General features: G+C 39.8%; 1 protein-coding gene across 4 annotated transcripts in view; it reads right to left on the bottom strand.

Moving 5' to 3' along the window:
• Nucleotides 1–20,671, bottom strand: part of Morc2 (MORC family CW-type zinc finger 2) — an 83,562-nt gene that overhangs the window by 27,194 nt on the left and 35,697 nt on the right. Inside the window, exons 25-26 of one of the 4 annotated variants that reach the window (XM_012512559.2) lie at nucleotides 17,581–17,760; nucleotides 13,842–16,490 (exon numbers count right to left, since the gene is read on the bottom strand). In XM_012512559.2, coding sequence (XP_012368013.1) covers nucleotides 16,422–16,490; nucleotides 17,581–17,760 — 249 coding nt within the window. In that variant the 3' untranslated portion in view covers nucleotides 13,842–16,421. Of the gene's footprint in view, nucleotides 1–13,841; nucleotides 16,491–17,571; nucleotides 17,761–20,671 lie in introns of those variants that run through there. The other 3 variants (XM_004645521.2, XM_023705808.1, XM_023705809.1) reach the window with 3 other exon arrangements.

Here is a 20,671-nt window from a genome sequence, read left to right as displayed (position 1 = left end):
AGCTATTTTGCTTAAATTTCTATAGTATGTAAAAGTGAAAAATGATGAAGACAAGGCACGCCTGTCTGAGTTTGGCTCCCGTAAGCTGCGCCCTGCCCTTTCCTCATACCCCTTCCAGTGGCTTCTACTAACCTTAAAGGGACTGAGGCACTGTGGCCACAGTCCCAGCCCTCAGAAACCCCTGCTCCAACTTTTCCCACTTCAGTTGGCCCTGAAACTTCACCTTGGGTTTTCTTTTTCTACTCTAGGACTGATATATATATTTAAAAAAAAAAAAAAAAAAGTGAAAACACCAATGTGTGAAATGCCTTATGATGCCCACTCCAGAAGGGCGGGCTGGGGGCGGTCCATGGGGCCTTCCCTCAGAGCTATAGAATGGAGCTTCCCAACACTTGTTTGTGAACAAGCAATCTGTGACCCCTAATAAAAACCCTAGGCTTTGGAGTTTTCCACTGTCCTACCCGAGTCTGTCTGTGGCTTGATGAAGGGGGCTACTTAAGCCAACAGGTGACAGTTCTGAGGCAGCATGGGGGAAGAATGGTAGGGCTCCGTTCTGCTAGGTCTGTGCCATGACGGCTGCCCAGGGTGGAGTGAACATCATTTATTACTAACCTAGGGGAAGGGTCACAACTCTGCAAGGCACCACCCTGATTGCACCCAGTCTGCCTCCTCCCAGAAAGGCAGTGAGTCGCCTGGAGACCTCCAGCAGCCCAGTCTCTCAGTTCCTGGGGCTATCTAGGATGGTGCCAAGGCACCCACAGCCCTCCATGAGTGCTACTGTTTAGATCCAGAATGTCCCTCCAAAGATGGCTGGCACTGTACTTATGGACACACTCATCCATTGGTGAGTTTAGTGGCTGAGTATCCTGTTGAGAAGTGAGGCCTGGCCAAAAGAGGAGGATCACTGCAGGTGTGACCTGGAAAAGGGTAGTTCTCTCCCTGGCTATCCTCTTTTCACCCTGCTTCCTGGCAGCTTTCTATTAGCAGGCTCTTCTCATGCTGGGGTGTTTTACAACCATCCATGGACTGGGAATTTTGTGTCACAGTTCACATCCTGGCACACCACAATGAGAGATTACTCAGAATCAATGTCCAATTCAAACTCTATTAAGCCCAGAGGAACTGACCATAATGGAGACCCCCCACCACCACCAAGCATAAGAGCCTCACAAAGACATCCCTGAACTGAAGCTTTTGTGGATTTTTATTGATAGAATGAGAAATCATGAATAAAGGACAAAAGGACATCTGCACAGGAATTCATATAGGGCACAGGGAAGGACAGGGTGGGCTATTATTTGATTGACCTTAGGGATACTCTAAGTCATAAATCACTGCAATTTATGAGTAAGGGGAAGAGAGGGCCAGAGTATTCATTCTTTTTTTTTTTTTTTTTTTTCATTCATTCATTCCTAAGGCATGTGTTTTGATCCTACTTAGACCTGTGGCCCTGTAGGCTATCTTTTAATCTCTAACCATGTGTTCTGGGAAATTTTGGATACGGCTCCAAAAAATCCCTTGTCTCTGCGTATTCATCTCATATGTACCTCTGGCCAGCACCCCCAAATCTCTGAAACTGAGCCAAAATAAACCTTTTCCTCCCTTAAGCTGTGGGTGTTGGGTACTGTGTCTCAGCACAGAGGAAAGTGACTAAGACAAGGCAGGCCTGGCCTGGTAAGTTCCACAATGCTCGACATTCATGACCTGGGCTACTTCTGTTGTCCAAAATTGAAATCACTAGTTACTAAAAGCCAGCAACAGCAGCTGGTAGTCTATATACTATGTCACTCTCCACTGCCAGTGCTTCCAGGTGAGAGGATGGGGTAGGGCAGGGAGCCAGGGCTCTTAGGCCCTGTTGCTCCAGCTCAGTGGGCTGGCCTATGAAGCTCCCTCCTCAACCTTATCTCTCAATCTGTGAGGAAGTGGCCACTGGAGTTCCAGCAAGAGCTGGACAGGCAGTGCTCACTGGAGTAAGGAGGGGGACATCGGGGAAGAGGACAGGCTGCAAAGACAGACAAAACCTGCAGTTGACAAAGGCTGGCCCCCTAAGGTAGAGTTAGGGATCTGAAGAGCCTGGAATAGAATGGACCAGGCAGAGCTCTGAATAGGGAGTAACACAAGGCAACATGAAAAAGACTACTCTGCCAAGCACAGAAGCTAAGGTGTTCTTTGTGGTCCCCTATATACTAGTCACCATTGAATAAAATACACAAAAAAGTTTTACCAGAGTATAGTGGCACCTACCTATAATCCCTGCATTTGGGTGGCTGAGACAGGAGGACTGCTATGAGTTTGCAGCCAGCCTGGGCCAGTGAATTCAAGAAAAGCCTAAACTACACAGATTCTCAGAAAAAAGAGAAAAAAGAACATATATAATTTCTGCAACATAGGCTAACGGGGCCACAAATACATCCAACAGAAAGATAATACATAAAAAACCTTTATAGCTATAAATGAAAAGACCTGAATTTACAGAGTAAATGCTGTCTTTGCTAATGGATAAACTCAGCCATGTCAGCCCCAAATCTACAAATTCAACATGATCCTATTAAAATCCTATCACTGTGGTACAGTTCAAATTTTTGACAAGCTGATGGCAGAATAATTGCACAACAAATGTGAAATGTTTTTCTGAAGTTTTTAAGTCACACGGTGGGAGAAGCACAGTGTTGACCTGCAAATACCCAAACTAGAAAGCTACAAATGGCTCCCTTTTTCTCTACTACCCGCTGGTCACCATCTGGCATAACCACATATTGTATGTATTTGTTTGTGCCAACTCCACTCCATCCCACCCTTGCCACCCTGTCTTAACCACAAGGAACTATGAACTTCATGAAACGGGAATTTTGTCTCATACAGTGTAACATTCCCCAGTGCCTGACACAAAATAGATGTTTAGTAAACTGTTAGCAAATGAATTCAGGACAGGAAGACCAACTACAATAGCAGTATCAAGTTGGGAAAGATCCTCAGAGATTTAACTAGGGATGAACTGAATTGAGGAATTCAAGAAACTTATTCCTTTCATAGAGTTAAATAAACTCCTTACAAATTTGGGTATAGGTTTGAAGGAATCTCTAAACATAAATAAGGCACCTAAAGTCCCCTATCTGCAAGGCTAGAGCTCAGCATGAGGGAAGAGGGGAGAAGACACCAGAGGGAGAAATTTCAATGTGAAACTCAGTGAACAAACGCGACAAAAATCAATGAAGCTGGCTAGCAATGCACAACCTCATACTGCTGCTCTAGCTGGAAAAAAATTGGTCCTAAGAGTAGTTGCTTGGTTGGCTGTTTTTGAAGCCAAACCAAATAGTGTAATAAAACCCCAGCAGAGACTAAAGTAATTCTAAATTGGCAGTGTCTACAGTCACCTCACAAAAGCAACCAAGTATACGTCGGAGGATTTCCCCTTTATTCCAGGCCCTAATGAAACCTAGTTATGAAGCTGCATGAAAAATGAGCAATTCACAGCATAAAAATTTTAAACACATAAGAGCAAGGGCCACCAGAAATAACATATGGCATAAAACTCCTCCATATAGTGAAATTACAATCCTCCGATACAAAATAAGCATGTCTCATATATTTCCAGAAACAGAAGGACATTTTGAACATACTTAAAAATTTTTAACCCCCCAGAAAAACTTTGTATCACTAAAACTAGTGAATAAGATTACAACAAAATTTACACAGCTGAAGAAAGTATTAGTGATATGGAAGTGAGATCTGAAGATATCCACACTGTATCACAAAGACACAAAGAGGTGAGAAATATAAAAAGTGAGACATGAAGTAGAAGAAGCTACTTGTGTCTAAATGTTTCAGAAGGACAAAAAAGTAAAGGAACAGAAGCAGTATTTAAAGAGTTAAATTGCTAAAAATTTCCAGAACCTCATGAAAAATACAAATAAGCTCAACAAATGCCAACGAAGGTGCACGTACTGCCAAAGTGAGCATAATAAATACCAACTAGGGTAAATAAAAATACACTGCTAAACACAATCCAGTAAAATTACAAAACCACTAAGACAATAAAATCTCAAAAGATTTGGAACGGAGAGGGAAGAAAAAGATAACCTTCAAAGAATATCAATTACACTGCAAGTTGATTTCTGGATGAAGTCAGAAAACACAAATGGTTATCTTGAAAACAGGAGAAAATTATAGTGTTTCCAGTCAAAATATTTTCTAGGAACACAAGTAAAACAAGGCTTAGCAAAGATTTCACAAACAGTATCAACAGTTTCCTATCGAGTTAGAATTTGATGAATTCAATTGTGAGTTTTTTGGTTTGGTTTCTGAGACAAGGTCTCATATTGACCTTGAACTCCTTATATAGCCCATGGTGACCTCAAACATGCAGTGATTCTCCTGCCTCAACCTCCTGAATGCTGGGATTACAGGTGTGCACCACTGTGCACAGCATGAATTAAGTATTATGTAAAACTTACAATCATTAAATGTACAGTAATACTAAATTTCAAGAACAGTAAAGGAAACACTGAACAAAGAGGAGGAAACTCAATCTAAAGAAGGCAGGAAATGAAGGTAAAAGGAATGACGATATAGTGTAATAAAAACTAATAAGAGAACAGAGATAAAGCAACAATAGAACAATAATTACATAAAATTTCAGTAATAAATGCTTTACATAAAAACACTGGAATGAAAGCAGCTGTATGCTGTTTACAAAAATATACTTATATAAACACAATGGACTTCTAAGGCACAAAGTATTACTGGATGTTAACTTTAGAAAATTTTAGAAGTCACTATACAGTAATAAAAAGTAAAACTCATAAAGCTCTAATTCTCTTGTAACCTAATAACATACCAAAATAAACAAAGTAAAATGGACACGATCACAAGAAGTCCATAATCATAATGAAAAATTTTAATATATCTCTCCCAGTAACAGGAACTCAAAAAAAAATTTTTTTTAAAAAGTAAGGTTTCTTAAAGCAACACAACAAATTTGATGTAATATGGTCATATACAACATTATAGACCATTGCAGAATATGTATTTTTAAAATGCAAGTGAAACATTTCTAAACATTCACCTCATATTTGGGGTCATTCATAAAATCTCAGCTAATTCCAAAGAACTTGTATATAAACTATATTCTTATACTACAATGAAGTCAGTTAAAAATCAATAACAAAAACAATTAGGGAGAAAAACAATATTAGAATATTAACATACTTCAATATGAGTCAATTAAAAATGGAAATCATAAAATATTATTAAAATACTATATATCAAAATCTTTGATACAGGTAAAGTAGTATTTGTAAGAAACAAAAAGCATTAAAAACTTATACGCCAGCCAAGTGTGGTGATGCATGCCTGTCATCTTAGCACTCAGGAGACTGAGGCAGGAGGATTGCTGTGAGTTTGAGGCCATCTGTGCTCCATACATGAGTTCAAAACCAGCCTGCACTACACAGTGAGACCCTGTCTCAAAATAGGAAAAAACAAAAACTTATAAACTAAGCTAAAAGTAATCAGCTAAATATCAAATCTGAATAAGAAAAGGAATAGGATAAATTAAGTAAAGATAAAATCAAATATTAATAAAACAGAAAAGAATATAGTTCCTCTTATCCACAGGGGATATGTTCCAAGACCCACACAGGATACCTGAAACCACAGGTAGTACCTAAAGTCTATATATAGTCTATTGTTTCCTAAACATACATAGCTATGATGAACTTTATATACTGGACACAGTAAGAGATTAACAATAGTTAATAATAAAATAGGATAATTATTTCAATATACTTTAATAAAAGTTTTCTAAGACCATATTATCAATCTTTTATTTGTAGAACTTTCCATTTAGTATTTTTAGACTGGTAACTGGAACCATGGAAAGCAAAAACTGGATTTAAGGGAGGACTCTACTATAAAGAAGATAAAGCTCAGGTTTTTCTTTGAAAAACTAAAAATTGACAAACTTTTGGCATTATCGATCAGAAAGAGAAAGGGAAGGATAAATAAGCAAAAAAAGTTTGGAATAAAAGGGGGACATAAAAACACGCTAGATATATTTTAAAATGAGCATATTATGAACAACTCTGACGATAAGTTTGGAAACAAAATGGATAAATTCTTAGAAAAATATAAATTAAAATGAGTAAAAATATAGAAAAATCTTAGTAGTATTACAACCATTTTTAAAATATCTTAAATTAGTTACAAATTCCACATACATATACACAAAACTCTAGACACAGATGATAAAGAAATAACTCCAATCTTGCAGAACTATTCAAAGGGCAGAAGAAAAGAAGCAATATTCCCAAACTCATTTTTTGAGGCAGGCAAGAAGATTCATCATCAAAAACTGACAAGGACAGTATGAAAAAGGAAAATTACAAACTAGTGTCAATAATAATGCTATAATTCAAATAAAATATGAATATAACTATAAAAAACTGATCATTATACTACAGAAATGCAAGATTCATTTAGCCTGAATAAAACTAGCCAATGACCAACTAAAGGCAACTACTGGTCGATGGACAATCATTTTGTTCATTTCAAAGGAAGTATCTTAGGTGAAATTCAACATATATCCATGATGTTAAAAAATCAGAAATGGGTACGGAAGGAAAATTTTCACAATGGGATTAATATCTATACAAATACACTCTCTTTGTGAAACAGAGAACAAAAAGGTGCTCACTTTCACCATGTGTATAACACTGTATCAGCAGAGCTGATGCCATTAGGAAAGAAAATTATGTGAAGTATAAGAACTGGCAGAATTATTACTCACATAGAAAATCCAAAGGAACCTACAGATAACATAGTAAGATACATGGAACAAGACATACACAATACCTAAAAGGAAAATAATTGAGAGATACTAAAGAAAGGTCTCAATTAATGCAAGAATTATACTATCTACATAATCTGGAAGATTTATACAGATATTATTTCTTCTTAAATTGATGGCAAATAATTCCAATGAAACCTTCACAGGTTTTCTTTGGAGCTTGATGATTCTAAAATTTATATGAAATTACAAAAGATTATGAATAGTTAAAACAGTCCTGAAGTTTTTAAAGTGGAAAAGCTGGCTCTATTAAATGTAACTATAAATACTGAAATTAGCATGGCATAAAAAGACAATAAACAAAACTAACTCCAGAGACATACATAAATATATGAACACCTGGTATATAAAAGAGGTAGCACTGTAAAGCAAAGATTTTCAAAATTAGGACATGGGACTATCGGAGAGGAGGAAGGACAGGAGAAAGGGGTGAAGGGAGGGAGGAAAATGGGAGGGAGACCTTATCTCACACCATACACAAAAGTCAATTCCAGGTGAATTAAAGATCTGTATATGTAAGATAAAATAATACCTTCACGAACTTAGGGTAGGGAACATTTCTTAAGGAAAACTATGCAGAAAAAACCTTAATAAACCTACATTAAAATCAAGAATTTCTGTTCATCAAGACTCTAAAATGGGAGTAACAAAAAACATGCCAAAGAGTGGAGGAAGAAATTTGCAACACAATTAACTTTATAAAGAACTTGTACCCACAATTCACAGACAGAAAATCTGAGCATAGTGGCATACGCCTGTCATCCCAGCACTCAGAAGGCTGAGGCAGGAGGATCATCGAGACCACTCTGGGCTACAAAGTGAGCTCACAGTCAGTCTGAACTGCACAGTAAGACTCAAAATGAGCCAAAAGTCTTTAACACTTTACCAAAACAACTAAATGCTCAATAAAAAGGTGCTAAGCCACAACAGAAATCAGGAAAATAACAAATTAAGCCACAATGAAATACCGCTCCGTACCTCAGTCTGGTAAAAATTTCAAGTCTAGTAATACTCTTAGGGAAAAAGTAGAGAAATGAAATATACATCTAATTACTGGGCCACTGACTATGAAATTTGATACAACCACTTCTGAAAAATGTGGTATTACAATGGGCATGACCTATGACTCAGCAGTCTACTTCAATGATAGTACTCTAGGGAGAATATCCTACATGGTAACAGCAGACATAAACAAGAATGTTCACAGCTGCTCTCAGTATCAAGAAAAAAAAAAAAAAAGAAATATTAAAATGAAATGCCAGCTATAGAAGCATGGATTTAAAAAAAAAAAAGTAGCATGTTCAATTGTCAGTTTAATTCTTTTTTTTCAGTACTGTAGTAAAATGTATTACAATACCATGATGAATTTTGGTGACATAATGGTGAAAATATAAAGCAAATTGCAAAATGGTAAAATGTTATGTCTGCCTAAGTTCAAAAGCAGACAGGGCAAACAGTAATAAAAGATGATCATTATTCAGGGTGCAGATTTCCACTGAGCAGAGAATAAGACTGAGGAGAGACCAGTATAATTTTATAAATTAGAGAATTTATAAAATTACAGTAATAAATCTGGAGATGAATGTTCCTTGTAGGTAGGATAGAAAAAATAAAGGTAAAAAGAAAACAAGGAAATTATAACAATTGTAATTCATAAAAAGACAACAACTTCCAGGAGATAGCTGATGGCCATAAGTTGACTCAATTAAAAAGGTGAGGTGTAGCCTGGCAATTTGTGTATGTGTAGAGGCTTCAAACCAGGTCTTGGCAAATGGAGATATAAGCAGCCAGGAGGCCAAGCCAAAAGACAGTCCATGAAGGATAAGACAACCAAAGACAGATACCTCTAAATAAGCAAACAATGATCTCATTGTATTGGCAAAATTTTCATGCCCCAAAATAAGATATTCATACCTTTGTAAAGAATATCTTTGTTCTGTTTAAAGTTATAATTAATGGTGCTGCAAGAGTATGCCTGCTACCTACCCCAACTCCTATAGGCCCATTCTACATCAGACTTTTCTGATTGTTACCCTATAGATTGACCTGAACTTGGCTAAGATGTAGTCTTTTGGTAGTCTAAAAATCCCTAGACAAGAGTCCCTTGGACAACCCTTTTGGGTGCCCTCATTCATCTGCCTAGGAGCATTTCACTTTACAATACATGCTGCTTTCTGATCTTGTACAATACTTTCCTTCGGTCCTCTTTTGACTCTTTGCCTTGTAATTCTATCTGGGTAGAAAGAAAAACACATCAGCTGGATGGTAACACTTGTACATCTTCCTAAGTTATAAATGCTTTATACAGTAAACTTTTATGGCTACTCACTGTCTAATGAAAATAAAACAATAGCTTTTAGAAGAAAACTCCATATAGGTCTTTAAAATTGACTTTTAGAATCAGACTAGATTTATTGTGCCTTATTCTTCTGTTAAGAGCGTAATTAATAGTGTATTTAGTTGTATAGGTTAATCAATTCCATTTTGGCAGATTCAGACACGCATATATAAAGCTTTTCAAAGCTAAGAAAGCAACACAGCCAAGACTAAGTCCTCAGAATGGGAGAAAACCTTTGCCAGCTGCTCTTCTGAGGATTGATTTTCAGAATAAAGAACTAAAAAAGAAAGAATAGGGGCCAGCGAGAAAGCTCAGTGGACTAAAGTGCCTGCTTAGGCAAGCACAGGGACCACTGTCTGATCCCCAGTACCACATGCCCTGCCAGCCCCAGGATGGGCTGAAAAGGCCACAGAGTCCAGGTATAGTAGCATACACCTGTAATCCCAGCGCTGGGGAGGCTGAAAACAAGAATATCACTATGAGTCCAAGCTATGTAGTGAGACCCTATAACAACCAAATATATTTAAAACCTAAAAAATAAAATAAACCATAAATAAACCATAAATAAGTGAGCAATAAATTCATTCCTCCAAAGAAGTACAAACAGCTGATAAACACATGAAAAAAATGTTCAATTCCATATTGCTTTTTAAAGATGGTGAAAGGCACTTTCTGACAAAATTCAGCCCATCTCCAGGGGACATAACCCACATTTTCATTTCACATAGTGCTGCCCCTCTTCCCCACAAGTCAACTGGACTCAGGACAGCAGCTACACATGAGTTCAGAGGTCCCAAGATACAAGTAAGGGAACTTCTTTGATACTTCAAATGCCATTTACCAAAACCAACAGCCAGTTGTCCTGCTCAACCCTCACATGTAGATCTCATCCACATCAGAAATAAGACCCAGAAAGATTCAACATTGTTTCAAAGTTTCTAAGTAAAACTAAATGGCAACAAACTTGGAATACTGGCAAATTTGTAAATTGTCTCTATTAAATAAAACAAAAACAAAACAAAAAAACAGGTTTAGTTTTAGAACTACCAGAGTCTATAACAGCTTTTCTCCATATTAATCATCAATAAGCACTAGGAAGAAAGTATCCAATCACAATAATGGCAAATTGTGGGCAATAACATGATTAAATGTTGTAACTAGAACATTATACAAAGCTGAATGAAAAAATATCTTACTGGCCCAGAAAGTTATAGAACCCATATGAATTATGAAACCAGAGAATAGAAAAGAAGTCTTAAACAAATGGAAAATCATTTCATATCCTCTGGGAAGATTTAATATAAAATGTTAACATTCTCCAAACACTTACATTTAATGCAATTATAACTTAAATCTGAATGAGACTTAAAAAATAAAAAACTACTATAAAAGAGAATCCTGGGCCATGGACATAGTTCAGTGGCACAGTGAGAGGCAAAACAAAACAAAACTGCATCAAGCAACTCTTGAATACTAATAGCCTAATTTTTTTTAAGCAACTCTTTAGATGCTGAAGATTGCCAAGATTAAGTTCAGCTACAGCTGCAGCCCTCACAGCACACTCACCTGTGCAAGTAATGGCAGATGTCTCTATTGCCCTAAGGTGTGTCTTCAACCCGATGCTAACCAAACACAAGGAAATATGAATTGCTCAAATGATTCATGTAACAAATGAGCTAGCATAAGTGAATTTCCACCCAGGGGTGGGAGGATGACAAAGTTTGATTCTTGCTTGTGGTTTAGACTATATTCCACTAGGATTGAAGGATGACAGAAAAATTTAACATTATAGCTTAAGTGTTGGTGCAAAGGGGGTTTGATTTTCCTCAGCATGACAATACACAAAAACCTAAGAATGCTTACCTTTCAACAAACATCGCAAACCAAGCCAACAGCAAACTTGTAGCAAATAAATGTTGTGAATCCCCCAGACTGCTCAGGTCAGGCCCAGCAAGGCTGACACACTGGCTTACCCTTTAAGGCAAAAGGAAAAACAGGCAGCTTTTTTCCAAGTCCTCCACCTTGCAGAAATAAAGATGACCAGCTAGAAAGGCAACTGTACCAAAACAAAAATTTGTAGTAACCTCTCAATACGCTGTACAACAATTGTGGAAAAAGGTAGTAGCCCCAGTGTGGGGGTGCCTCTTTTCACTTGGAGTTGGAGCAGTCCTCGCTGGCTCCTAAGGTAACGGCCTGAGCTGTAGAACACCTCAAAATCCCAAGTGTGCACATGGGCAGAAGCAGCAAGCTTCCACAGAGCATGCACAGTGTGCACCTGAGGCACTGGGGGTGTGTAGCAACAACTGCCCACATGCAATTGGGCCCACGCTTAAAAAGCCTAGGCTGCCGCGGGCGCTAACTGCAAAGCCACTGCCCATCGACCGCTGTGGGACAGAGCTGACACAGGTCCCTCACAAAACTTCAAGAGTGCTGTAATGCTAGCCTCATCTGGGTCAGGTAAGAATTTATAATCAACCCTCGTGCATGTGTTGCACTGTGTTAGCTGATGATTTAACAATGAGGAACTCAAAACTTCCCTGACCACTGTGGCTTCCAAAACCAGGCCTAGTGCTGGTTTAACTTGTCAGGCCTTAGGGAGGGTTTCAGGAGCTCATAACTTTCAATAGATGACGAAGAACGGTGAGTCACAGTAGCAGATGAGAGTTGGCCAGTTTGGAGAGAAATGTGCAGCCACTGAGAACCCTTGGAATTATCAGTAATCTAGAGGGCTCAGAAGAGACTGGATGTTTCTGCTGGTTCCTTACACTCTCATTGGTCCAAATTTGCCCAAGTGGTATGAACTTCCACACCGGTCCAGACCTTGGCTAGCAGCTACTGAGAATGCTAGAACTCCAAGAAATCATAGGCATCACGGGCCAAATGAGAGGCTGCTTAGAAGTCCGACCCTCATCCTTGGGGGATACTGCAACTGGCTAAATGTTTAGGCCATGACAGGAGCCCAAGGGAATGCATATGACCCCTATATGAGTCACCTCAAGGCCTACAGCTAGAGGGAGAATACAAAACTTCCAACAGGCAATGGATCCCTTGCCAAACTTCAGCCAGAGCAGTTCCAGTATCCAGTATCACTATTAGGGCTGGATAAATTTCAGGTGGAGACATGGCCCTGGTGCTAAATAAATTGGAAAACCTCTACTATCATCCAACCCTTTCATCTTTCAAGAACTGAGAGCTAGAATAGAGTGACTTGTCTGAGGCACTGCAAACAAATAGGAAGAAGGAAGTTTCTGGCATTGGATCTGGTTGAGCCTGTTTCATTGATGGCAAATTACTGAATGATAGGAGCTAGAATAAAAGCAGGCTTGGCTACATCTTGGCATGTGCCTTGGCAGGTCCTCCCTGCAGTCTGCCCAGGTCAACAGAGATGGTGCCTTCAGCAGAGGCCAAACTAACCAACCTAAAGACACACAAGCTGGCTAAGCAACTGCTCTATGAACGAAACTCTATGTGGCCATTCATAGAAGTGTCAGAGGTTCCGCCTCCAACAGAAGCCAGAACCCAACAGTGGAACTTTCAGAATGATTTCAGGAACCTTGGAGACTTGTCAATACGTCACACACAACCCTGCTCAGCTGCAGAATGATCTTCCAAAGGAACAAGCAGACAGACGAAGCAGAGCACTCAGGTCAAGCCCTAGGTTCTATGTAAACAGAAAAAGTTTGAAGCTCTCAGACTTGACAGTGATTCTCATAGCTTCCTCTCTTGGCAATACTTCAGTCCTGGAATTTGAAATTCATATAAAGTAAGAGGGAGGAATAGACCTAACAAGGCAAAAAAGTGTTGCTAGAACACATTAATGAAGCAGAAAAGTTTTCTAAGCCCATTATTAATCATTAATTTCTTTTGGTAAATAAAAATGTCATACCCTTGTTCTGACCTAGTAATAGATAAAAATGATCTTTTTAATCTGAAATCCCTGGGACATTTAGGAGCTAAGGGGTCCTGTAAGGCAGACATTTTCCTGAGGACTTTACACCTTATTTTTAAATCTTATTTATAAAAAGTTTTACCTAACCCAAAATTCAGAGCTACATACTGTTCTGTATCAGAAGAGAAACTGGCCAATGAAGACAATAAATTTCACTGATTAAACTAATTCAAATGGACTCAATCCATTATTTTACACATTTAGTAAATAGTTACATTCTGGCAAGGTATGGGTGGGGCACTCTTGAAACTGTCACTGGAAGTTTTTCCTTGAATGCAGTGTGTGAATACAGCTTAAAATGCACTGACAACCTTTTCCTTTTTGGAACTTAACCTTTGTAAATACAGATCTAAGTTAATAAGTAAATGTGCTCAGCAATTTTTCTAATTTGAGAAACAACTCAAATGCTCGCAAATAAGGGAACATTAAACTATATCCAGAATAATGATATGCTCTGTAGCTGTTCAGAATAAAGAAGACCCTTCTGGACTATTCTGAAAGAAGTTCTAAAATCCACTGGTGGCAAACAGAATGTGTGTGTATGCATGAACTCTTAGGATGCATACACTGAGATCTGGGACTTGGGTGGGAAGAAGCCTTGCTCTTCAAGGTCCATCTTGAGTGTGGGGAGTATAGATATGTGCCACCACACCTGGCTCACTATTTTTATTATTATTTTTTTTTTAATCTTGTGCACATTACTTAAAAACAACCAAACCGGCCAACCAAAGCCCTCATTCCTTAAGTAGGAGAGATGTCTGGCTATCCTCACTTTCACACATCCTTGTGCCAAGGACCTTCCTGCCACAGATAAGCCAGGCTTTCTTTCTTCTCTCATGTAGCCAGACAGGTCCATGTCAATCAACTGTCCTGTGATGTTCCCAAAAGAAGAGGAAGAGATTTACATTTTGTAACCCACTCAGAACAGCAAGGTCTTTGATTGGAAAACAGGCTATTCAGCAAAGCTGAGGTTGGATTAAGCACACCCAGAAGTTACATCTGTAACATTTAAGAAATCTAGTCTATTTCTGTGGATGTTAAACAGGGGGAAGCTCAAATAATAAAGAAGGTAAAGAAGGCATTGAAGACTGGTTAAAGCCATAGGACAAAAAAATAAAGAAACAAAAGAGCATCAAGGTGCTGGGTTTCACCGAGAACACAGACTGAGTGCAGAAGTCTCACCAGGAGAAGTTTATAGCACAGTAAGTTTCCAACTTAACAAAACCAGCTCCATTCCTGGAGAACATTCATTAAGTCAGTCGTTCCTAAGTCCCACAAAAGGAGTTTTATACACCTTTCACACAAATACACAACATAAAGCATAAAAAAACAAACACATAAAAAAGAACAAGTAACACCTACCATCTTTTTGCCTCAGTCCAATTTCTCAAATATTTTCACTTTTGTTTCCATGGTTATTGCTTTGTGCTTCCTAGCGTCCCCTCCATGTCACTTTTCCTCTTGCTTCCAGACATCCTGGGCTCTGACTGAGCACTATATACTCCTATACACTATCACACTATACAGTAGGCAGCACAAGTGTGACACTAACTGGCAAACACATGTGCTACTTCCATTTACTTGTACATATGTTTGTAATGTGAGGTCTGTTTGTATCTATGAAAGTTTGCAACTTAATATTCATTCATTAAGTTGGGGACTTACTGTACTGCATTTTGATCACATAGGTAAGTAAACAACTTGAGTGTGACTCAAGTACAGAACTATCTTTCTTTTAGGTTAGAACAGGTTTGGGGACAAAAAAATGAACAATGCATTCATTACCAAGGACAAACAGAGGAGAGGATAAAGGAGGATCAACAGCTTAGGAAATTCCAAGTTTCTTGGAGAATGTTCCAGAGAAGAAAAGACTACTTCTGAGTATTATTTCCCATTATCCTCTCCTGCAGATATGGTTTGGGAAAGCCCAGAATCTACCAGTCATAGGTGCTTCTAGCCACATGTACAAATGGAAAAAGACTGGATTCCAGTGTGTCCCCAGTCCTTCAGCACTTCTTAGTCTTATGCAGACATCACTAGGCAGCAATGTAGCCAATGCTAGCCTGGATTAGATTAACGGTGAAAACACACCCAAGAAAATTTGAATCAGTGGTACAAGGCCACAGTTCTTATGCCTTCAGAGGATACAAATAAGAATGGGGAAAAAACCCTGCAGGAAATGGAACCAGAATTATTCCAATGGTCATTACCAAAACCTCAGTAACTCCTGCCTGACCTTGAGTAGTTACTGAAGGACGTGGCTTTTGAGGCTGTGTCTGGATAGGGAGGGAAAGTGAGATAAGCTTCCTGCACAGAGGAGACCCTAAAAATGTACAGGTCTAACTGCTGAAGACTAGGGGCTGTGCCACATCTAGGTGGAGCTAGGCAAAGGGAAGTAGAAAAATAGTAGCAGGTTCTCCAGGGACCTGTACCATCTGAGGTAGCTGCAGATGGGAAATTGTGCCAGCTCAGCACCAGAGCTCTTTCATACACCTGCTCTTTCCCTGAGGAATCCTTTGGAATTAAACACTCAAAGAGCTACCCAGGTCAGGAATCTACCAAGTGGGAGCTGTCTACTCAACCTGGACTCAAACTGAGGCAGGTAGTTAACTGAGAAAATTAGTCCTTCAGAGAGAATTTCAGGGGAATGGAAAAACTAGCTAGCAAGATCTTTCTTCCCCACACCATCTAAGTGATGCCACAGCCAGAATGACTCTACAAAACTAGTTGGGGCTAACTACAGACCTTCACGGTCCTGATGTGATACAGCAGAGCTACAAGAAGGAAAGTATCTACGATGATAAACCTGCTGACCAATCCTACCTGGTCCCCCGGATCTGAATCCCTACTGGCCATACCACTCTGGAAGGCTCTCTCCCACCCCCATCCCTCAACCTCTTCACTGTTTATCCTCTATAAGAGAAACCATTAATATCCCTGGAATCTCCAAATTTAGGGTGATGCTGGTCTCACCATCATTTTGAGTACCCAGAAGTTGAAGTGGCAACCTCATATGGCCAAAGCATAACATTTCTGTCCTTTACCCGAAAGTCATTAAAAAAAAAAAAACATGGTCTCACAGCAAGCACAGCCTGTTTCTTTCAAAAAATAAATATTTATAAATTTAGGGTGAAAAATTCAAAGAATCAAGATATCTGTCCTTCCAAAAGCATAAATGTCTCACATGAATCAAATCAAAAGTTAAGTCCATCAACCCATAAATGAAATCTCCCTCCCTGAAGCTGCTGGGTTGAGAGGCAGGGGAGGTGATTCTGGCTCTCGGCCCCTCAGTCCCCCTTGGTGATGAGGTCCTCGATGTAGGCATCCAGCTCATCATCTGTGTTGATGTCTATGTCCTGGAACAGAGCAGGGCAGGGATCAGCCTGGGCCAGCAAGTGGTGTGGGGGATGAGCCTCTCTACTCTTCTTCAAGCTCCCGAGCTGATCCCAGCATCTATTCCTCATTCTACCATCTCCGCTATCAGGTTCCTGTCCAGTCTTGATACCTATCCTTGTCCACATCTATGTGCTCAGATGATACCAAGATTATATTGTTTCTGCTATGTCTCCACCTCAAGTTCCCACTTGCCTTAGCAATCTTTCCCTCAAATATAAATATATCTATTTTTCTCTATCCACTGTCACCACACAATGTCCAAGCCATCACTGCATCTTACCCAGCTGTTGTAATTTCCTTACTAGGTTCCCTGAATCTTTTACCCCTCCAATCAACCAAACTGTCATAGTGAAAACTGAACCATGCCACACCCCTTCAGGGGCTTCCCACTGCTCTCAGAACCACATCCCACTTTGTAGAATCCTTCGTCTAGTATACCACACACAACTCCCCACTGAGACCAAGTCCTGCTCATCTTCCTTCTGCAGGAGTCCCACTCTGCATGGGCAGCACCCTTCCTCTGCTCGAATACCACCTCCTTAAAGGTCACCCCAGACACCCTGACAAGTGGCCTTCCCCAGTGTTCTGTCTCTTTTTAGTTACTGCACAGCTCAGCGTACCATCAGTACGCTCTCCTCTACCAGAATGTGGGGCTGCAAAAACTGGTATCTTATCTGGCCTGTCTTTGTTCTCCCTAGACCCTGAGGAAAGGATAGAGTAGGCCCTCAGTTGTCCGCTGCCTTGATTAACACTCATCTAAAGGGGACACATCACTTCTGGATGTTATGTGGGAAAGGAAGAACTTTGTTTTATAGCTATGAGGGTTCACAAACCAAGCTGTACAACAAGGTGGGTCTGGCTGGGAGGAGGCCCAGGCAGTTGTACCACCTGAAGCCCTCCTAGTCAGGATGCTGTGCAGCCAGGATTGGAATCACAGCTTCCTATGAGTGGACAGAGTCCTAAGAGAAAAGAGCAGGAGTTCCCTGCCCCCCTCCCTGAAAGACCAGGTGGTCCAGCTGCAATGAAGGCTGCCTGGCTCACCTCCTGCACCTTTTGCAGGAGTGCTACGATGTTCGTCCTCAGCTTCTGAAGTTTCTCCTCTGTCTCACGGAGTTTCCTCTCAGAGGTGCGTAGACTTTCCTCAGATGCCTTGGCCCGTGAGTCAGCACGACTCTGGTAGGAATGGCACAAATTTTGAAGCCCCACTTCATATTGCTTGAAGTACTCTTTCTGTGGAAGGAGCCAGAGAGGGGTCATTAGGACCCTTTGAGACAGGCACAGGTCCAGCAAGGATGTTTGTTTTGCAGAAATGTCTCAAGAGACACAAGAGGCAAGCAGTCTCCTTGGATCCTAAGTACAGAGAACTTAATTCTGATCTAATGGGGTTCCCATGATGAGATCATGAGCTCCCAGTTAAAAGCATTAAAAAAAGTGCTTTGGGAGACTACAAGCCATGAATTAAATGGGGTAGAGGGTACTGTTTAACATTCCAGATGGCAAAAAAAGGGGGGAGGTGTGGCCAGGATAATTCTTCCAGTCCAATCACACCTTAACTTCACAATAGGTCTTTTTTTCTTTTGGTGGTACCAGGGATTGAACTCAAGACCCTGAGCTTGCCAGGCAAGTGCTTATTCTACTGAGCTATCTCCCGGGCCCCACAATAGATCTTTCTGGCAATTCACTTTTAAGTGATAACCAATAGTACCAGGATCAAAACAGTTCTCTTCCACAAATATTATCCAGCACCTCCCAAGACACAGTATCTCTAGCTAAGTAGATATTTTTGCAGCATCAGAGAATTTTGTCGTCCCCGAGGACCCCAAACCTCCAGTAAATAAGAATATCTATTCCAAATGAAATGTTACATGGAATTTCAGTATATAAATTAGTTTTGCATAATATCTATTAAGGTGAAGTACATTTTCTAAGCTCAGATTTATAACATGATTTAATCAGAAATCACAGAGAAAGAGGAGGTCATTTTAATAAACAGAAACTCAGAACTACAGGTCTTGGCTGACCACTGCAGTCTGACCAACACTAGCATTTATTCTTGTACAAAGACGCACAAATTGTCAGTACTGAGAAGCTTCTGACAGCAGTTTTTCTTTAAAAAACTTTACCTGTAAATGTTTAGCTTTATTATTCATTTTACAATCTATACTATTATCCTCTTAAACCAGATGCTAAAAGAAATGTCACATTCTGCCCCCTAAAAAATTATCCTGGGATTGCAAAATAGAATTGAAGCCAGGTTCAAAGCGTTAAAATTATTCAACATCATGAGGAAGAGCCGGGGAGATGGCTCAGTGGAATAAGTGCTTCCCTGGCAAGCACAAGGGCCTGAGTTCAATCCCCAGTTCTGCCAAAAAAAAAAGAAAGAAAGAAACATCATGAGGACCATAATGCTTAGTACTAGTTTTTTTTGTTTTTACACTTTTTATTCTGATGCAACTGTGGATCCACAACAGCTATTACTCTGATTTTTTTAAATGAAACCTGTCTTAATATTTGTACATCCCAAAGAGAATCCTGCAAATATTACAAGGACTCCAAGGCAATCCTGACCTGATATGATAGGAAAAAATTTCAGCGTTTACAAACTCATGAACTTAAAGATTCTGCTGAGTCCTGACACTAAAAAAAGAAAAGTTTAATGTGTTTTTTAGACATTATAGCCATGAGGTCACAGTTGTATTAGACCTTCTTTTACAAAATAAACTAAATATTATTTTTTAATTCAGACATTCAGACTTGACTATTTACTTTGGGCTGAGCAGTTGTACTCACTGCAGAGGTTCCACTGTATGCAGGCTTTGCTGAGTTTGGTAACAACTTTGAGCCAAAAGCAACAAACATGAATTAAGTTTTCTCTACTTCGGACTCAGGGAAACTGCTTGGCCCCTGTATCTGACAAGAAGATGGCATCTAAGCCTCAATGTCCTGTCTAGACCTCACTGTCTGTGTGTTCTGAGATTTGCAAAGAGGAACTACAGCATAAACAAGAGCAAAAGCGCAAGTATAGAGCCTTTTATGAAGATGCTGTCATACATCCTGCCACCCAGTAACTGCAGTGACTGCCATGTCCTATCCCCTCACAAGGAGAGCAAGGTGGCATTATGGGGAGAGCAAGATCCATCCTAAGAAGTGAGTTTCTGGTCTAGACTAGTAACTGACCAACAGACTTTACTTCTCTAGGTTTTAGTTTCTTCAACTAGCTTATTTCATTTTTTTTGAAAGTAAAAAAGGAGACACACCCCCATTTTTTAAATCTCTGGCAAACTATATCATATCAAGCAAACAGATATCACATGAGGGCACATCTTGGACATACTAATTCTGCAATTCTAGTCCTCTTTCCTGGAAAACTGAGTTATTCTTAACATATAAACATCCCACTTAATGGGAATGACTCTCAGGTCTCCCTCCTCTTCAGTTCTAATCTCCCCAGCCCTCCCAGGACCACCCCTTCATCTCCGCCTCCCCACTGGACATCACCAGAAACATGATGCTGGTACTTCTGCCACAGCACAAATCTCAGATCACCTTCCTTTACACCCCCCGCACTCTATGTTCTTTCCCCATGACACCAGCCTCCCAATGGTCAACAGGTCTGAGACACACACAGATATAGACTCTTTATCTTCCCTGTGACTTGCCAGTTCATGACAAATCTGTCATTAACCTCTGACACAGTTCTTTCATCCACTGGCCCACTCCCACCACCCTGGTTCCTATCCTCTACCTGTGACCTTTTACAGCTGAACCAATCTCCCTGCCCAGGTTTACCACCTATCCCTACCCAAACATACTATTACCAGATATCCCCTTAGGAGTCAGGACAGCAGATATAACTCCATATAAGCCCTGTAAATGAAGTTTCACTAGCACCTGTACAACCACATCCATTCTGTGATGGAGTGCCTGTGACTGCTTTCGTGGTATGGTTGTGAGATGAGTGGTTTCAACAAAGATTAAATGGCTTGAAAACCTATAATTATTTGCTAATTGGCCATCTACAAAAAAGACATGCATCAGACTGACAATTTTCTCAGCTCTAACCTTTGCTGGCACTCCTTCCTACAAAAGTTAAGCCAGTGTAACTAGACTGGTCATTCAAGATGCATTGTTTCTTGCTCTT

The sequence above is a fragment of the Octodon degus genome, unplaced genomic scaffold (genome assembly GCF_000260255.1).
Source record: "Octodon degus isolate 3935 unplaced genomic scaffold, OctDeg1.0 scaffold00230, whole genome shotgun sequence".
NCBI lineage: Eukaryota > Metazoa > Chordata > Mammalia > Rodentia > Octodontidae > Octodon > Octodon degus.
The sequence above is the reverse complement of the archived record's forward strand: the minus strand, read 5'-3'. Positions and strand labels throughout refer to the sequence as shown.